This window comes from Sinocyclocheilus anshuiensis, unplaced genomic scaffold (genome assembly GCF_001515605.1).
Source record: "Sinocyclocheilus anshuiensis isolate Anshui unplaced genomic scaffold, SAMN03320099.WGS_v1.1 scaffold1154, whole genome shotgun sequence".
Taxonomy (NCBI): Eukaryota; Metazoa; Chordata; class Actinopteri; order Cypriniformes; family Cyprinidae; genus Sinocyclocheilus; species Sinocyclocheilus anshuiensis.
In genome coordinates this window covers 2454270-2459422 of record NW_015542345.1, presented here as the reverse complement: position 1 = coordinate 2459422, position 5153 = coordinate 2454270, and the positions used below count along the sequence as shown (strand labels likewise).

Sequence of the window (5153 nt, the reverse complement as noted above, 5' to 3'; positions counted from 1 at the left end):
ACAAACAACAAGCGCTACTCTACACTGCTCAAAACTTGCATTTGAATCGTCAGTGGCAAATTCTTTAAATATGAAAACGTACTTACAGGCTGTGAGTCAGCATTATTTGTCAGAAAACCGGCACTGTAGGCTACTCTCCCAGGAAACAGTCCTCCGTAAAATGCGTTGCGCACACACGAATATATGGGTTAAACTGTTCTGGAACAGTGTTTATTAGTCATGTCCTCTTTTGGAAGGCCAAACAAAGTAGTTTCGCAGACATGTGGGGGCATGTTTAAAACGAGGCGTTTTAGGGGGGCGTGGACGAGTCTTAACTTTTATAAAGAATATCTCTTTGGGTTTGAGACTTTAGTCTTTGCAACTTTAGGGATCTTATCTATTCACAAACAGCTTGTAACACTCCAAAGAGAAAGGAAAACTTGAAATCGCATCATATGACCCCTTTAAAAGATAAAATAACAGGTGAATAAGCATACAATTGTGTAGACTGTTGTGTAGGGTGTTGGTACTCACCCCTCCAACTGTCTCCCAGCCCTTTAGGAAGCGGTACGAGGGGGTGGCAGGGACCGATACCTGAGAGAGGGCTGGGGACGTGGCATGGCCGGGAGGGGTGCCTGCCAAATTAGGGTGAGTTTTGCTGAGGTCGTGACCTGGGTATGGAGGACCAGGGTGTCTGGATACCTGTGGAAGGACCACAAACAACATTTACACAAAGTGTTCATACCATAGCTCCTTTCAGTTATACATAACAATGTTGTATATTCCCCTGGTCGTCACTTTATTCTTTATTGTTTCCATTTGCATATTTTATATTGTTTTATATAAATATAACACATTTCGGTAAGGATGCATCAATTTAGAAAGTAAAAGGAAAGTAACATTTATGTTACAAAAAAAATTCTATTTCAAATAAATGGTGACGTTTCTAGTTTATTTCACAATAAAACAGTTTTTACTGTATTTCTTATCAAATATATGCAGCCTTAGTGAGCAAAAGAGATTTTTTTTTAAAACATTTTAAAAAATCTTGCCAATCCCAGACTTCTGAATGACAGTGGGCATATAAATAAAAATGTATAATATATTAATTTATATAACAAATATTAAAATTTTGGGAATATGCGCAATGTTAAATATATTTTAAATATCTTATAAAGGTTTTTGGAAAGGTTAAGTTTGAATCTGTTCTATTGATAAGTGGTCTTTTTCAGGTCAACTACACTTATGGCACAGCAGTCTGAGGAAAATCTTGCTGTGCAAATTATTTCAAGCTAGTTAAACTGTCAACATGTATATAGCTAGCCTAGACAGATAGTAAAGCATGTATATCAACTGCTTATACTAATAATGACAAAAGAACTCACAGAAAATATGTACAATAGGACCATACACTTTCACATATTAGTTTAAGTATGTGGGCATATAAATAAAAATGTATAATATATTAATTTATATAACAAATATTAAAATTTTGGGAATATGCGCAATGTTAAATATATTTTAAATATCTTATAAAGGTTTTTGGAAAGGTTAAGTTTGAATCTGTTCTATTGATAAGTGGTCTTTTTCAGGTCAACTACACTTATGGCACAGCAGTCTGAGGAAAATCTTGCTGTGCAAATTATTTCAAGCTAGTTAAACTGTCAACATGTATATAGCTAGCCTAGACAGATAGTAAAGCATGTATATCAACTGCTTATACTAATAATGACAAAAGAACTCACAGAAAATATGTACAATAGGACCATACACTTTCACATATTCGCTTAAAGTATGTTTCTGGCCTTAGGACTTGTCTATGTATATACATTCAAGGGATGTGTAATGACTGTAAGTGTACATGTGTGTGTGATCACTCACACTGTAGACCGCCGTCACCCCAGAGTGGGCGGGAAACATGCGCTCCTCTAGTGATAGCGCTGCTCGAGGGATCCTGGGAAGGGTAAAGTTAGAGAAAATCTTCCGAATAGGTTTAAAATGTCAATTTTAGAAGCCAAGAAGGTCACAAAATACAAAATATTAGCCACAAGCAAAACATCCAGCGTTGTGTTTCATAATGGCAAGCATTCAGTTCATTCAGCGATAATGGTGCAGACTCTTTCACACCAATTAATATTAGTCAATTTCCTCCAGCGACTTGCATTTGGGGCAAAGGTTCGAGAAAGTTAACACAAAAACATTTTCTCCCTCCCTTCTTCAAAATGTCCAATTCAGTTTTTCAGTACACCCCGCACCTACGTAAGAGCTGGGAAAATACAGCCAGGAAGAGAGGTATAATGTGTGACGAGAGGTTTTTCTTCATTCGTAACAACCCAAAACGAGTATGTGAATGCAGTCTTGCGTGTAGGGAATCTGACTTTGGAAACCTATGTTCCAGGTCATCCTCCTAACCCAAGTTCAGAGAGGTGCACCTGAGGAATGAGGAATGCGGCTGAGGCACAAGGCTATTTGATCAGGTTAAAACTGACAGCTGACACTCGTGAGGCTCTGGCAGGACACAAGGCACGACTTACTGGAATTACAGGCCGATCTGATTCCTGTGTTCGCAGTCTGGCACTCCATTGCATAACCAAATCCCTTTGCATAGTCATGGAAGTGTTTTGATGGCACGACACGCAAGTGTGTGCACACAGGTGTGAAGAAGTGAAGAAGGAATTTTCCAAACGCGAAAAGTTAGGTGAAACAACATGTACGGAACAGATGTTATGTTTCCAATTCAAAACAAACACAATCTATTCAGTAAAGCTCCATTTTTCTTATGGCCAAAATGGGAACATCAACTCAATTAAGGAAATTTGGGAAGCAAATAATTAGTAACATTGCCAGGACACTAATTTTCAAAGAGTAAACTGGGTTTTTGAAACACTGAGACAGTTGTTATTAAGCATCACTAAAATATCCTATTAGTGTTAAAGTCTCTGGAGAGTGATGGTCTTTTACTCTCTAAACATTAGCTCTTTAATTACTGACAGTAGAACGAGTACAGAGGAAAGCAAAGGATGAGCTGGCAAAACTGTGTAGCCTTAAACTTTCATAGTAGCTTACTGCAAATCCAATTAAGTACCATATGGAGTGACAGATAGAAGGGAACTGTGGAAGGAAAGAAAGAAAGAAAGAAAGAAAGAAAGAAAGAAAGAAAGAAAGAAAGAAATTGAGGAAAAGGAAGGAATGGAGGAAGAAAACCACAGCAAAAGTAAAAAATGGAAAGAAGGGTTAAATGACTGCAAATGTATGATATATGTATGCAATGTATGTAATGCACTCTTAAGAGGAATATGGTCACTGAGCATATGTGACCCTGGACCACAAAACCAGTCGTAAGTTGCACAGGTATATTTGTAGCAATAGCCAACAATACATTGTATGGGTCAAAATGATTGATTTTTCTTTTATGCCAAAAAGAAATATCCTTAATATCCTAAAATCATTAGGATATTAAGTAAAGGTCTTGTTCCATGAAGATATTTTGTAAATTTCCTACCGTAAATATATCAAAACTTAATTTTTGTTTAGTAATATGCATTGCTAAGGACTTAATTTGGACAACTTTAAAGGCGATTTTCTAAATATTTGATCCATATGACTGGTTTTGTGGTCCAGGGTCACATATGTAAAATTCATTAAATGCAGTTCATGTACACTGTACATGCTGCATCAAGACTGTGGCCAACACAAAAACTCTGACAGTTGAGAAACAGAAACCTAAAGGGAAAGTGTCATCGTTTGTTGCTTAATTTGCAGACAACTATACATAAGACATTAGTAGTTCTCCCCAAAATCAGAAACACTGCAGTTTTGTGGTGCTATGAAAACACTGCTTTGTGTTTGACTATCCTGACCAGCAACAATGGCTTAACCAATGGCATGAGTTTGGGGCGGGGTTATCCGTTTGCCTAACCAATAGCATATGGAGCGTTTGACAAACTTGTGTGAAACCATATTGATTTTTTCAATTCTGTGTGGTAACATCTGTTAGTGCACAAACAAACACTGCACCTTACTGTTAACATGAAATCAAAATGAAACCTTCTTAAGGTCTTAAGGCCTGTTCACACTAAGAACAATGTTTTTATCATTCATCAGGTGGGAAAAAAAAGTTATTAAATTGATTCCAACGAGATTGTTCTCCTGTGTCATTATCATTATATTTGTGGTATAAACGCCACCAAAGACTATAGAATACCCAAGACGTGTCACTTGTATAGTTTTGAATGGGGAAAAATGCAACGATCAATATGGCTGCTCTATCGAACGAAGCACCGCCTTCTAAGCAAAAGAGCCAATCCCTAATCGGTAAAGTCAGTGCGTCACTGCAGCTGCCGTTATTAGTCCCGGTTGCTATAGAAGCAGTCAGCATTCTGAGATGTGCGCTCAGGACTGCGCATGCGCACTGGCTGATCTAGCCTGAGAAATACGCTTTTTTTAATGGTATTTGAGCAAAATAAACAACATTTATGATACAGTTGTCAGATTTCATTGGTGATTTCAAATATGAAATTTAATCTTAAGCTTGGCGAACAGTTTTGGAGAATTTGATGTTTCCCCATTCAAAGAGATAGGAGCTGCACTTGCATGCCTGAGAGGCGTTTCAAAGATGGCCGCCGAGTGACACGACTTGCTTTGACTCCACTATTATCAAAGAATTAGAACAGTTGTTAATGCTTTAAGTATCATTCTTGGTGTGAATGGGCCTTTACTGTGAATGACTGATGAAAAGTTTATCTTCATAATCTTTCACTAAAATAATAACTTGATCCACAGTAAGAAAGTAATTTTTTTTAAATAAATGAATATTGTATTCAGCAAGGATGCATTAAATTGGTTTCAAAAGTAAAAGTAAAGACTTTTATAATGTTACAAAAGATTTATTTCAAATAAATGCTGTTCTTTTGAACTTTTCCACAAAACTATTAAGCAGCACAACTGTTTTCAACATTGAGAATAATAAATGTTCTTTGAGGACCAAATCAGCAAATTAGAATAATTTCTGAAGGCTCATGTGACACTGATAACTATACATTTATTCAAAATATATTAACATAGAAAATAACTGTAACAATATTTAACAATATTACCGATTTTACTGTTCTCTGATTAAATAAATGCAGCCTTGATGAGCATAAGGAACTACTTAAAAAAAAAAAAAAAAAAAC

General features: G+C 36.4%; 1 protein-coding gene across 2 annotated transcripts in view; it reads right to left on the bottom strand.

The window, feature by feature from the left end:
- LOC107691321 (eukaryotic translation initiation factor 4 gamma 3-like) overlaps nucleotides 1–5153 on the bottom strand; it is a 55127-nt gene that overhangs the window by 41014 nt on the left and 8960 nt on the right. For both annotated transcript variants that reach the window (XM_016489869.1, XM_016489870.1), the window contains exons 2-3: nucleotides 1861–1933; nucleotides 514–681 (exon numbers count right to left, since the gene is read on the bottom strand). In XM_016489869.1, the coding sequence (XP_016345355.1) occupies nucleotides 514–681; nucleotides 1861–1933 (241 nt within the window). The remainder of the gene's footprint in view (nucleotides 1–513; nucleotides 682–1860; nucleotides 1934–5153) is intronic.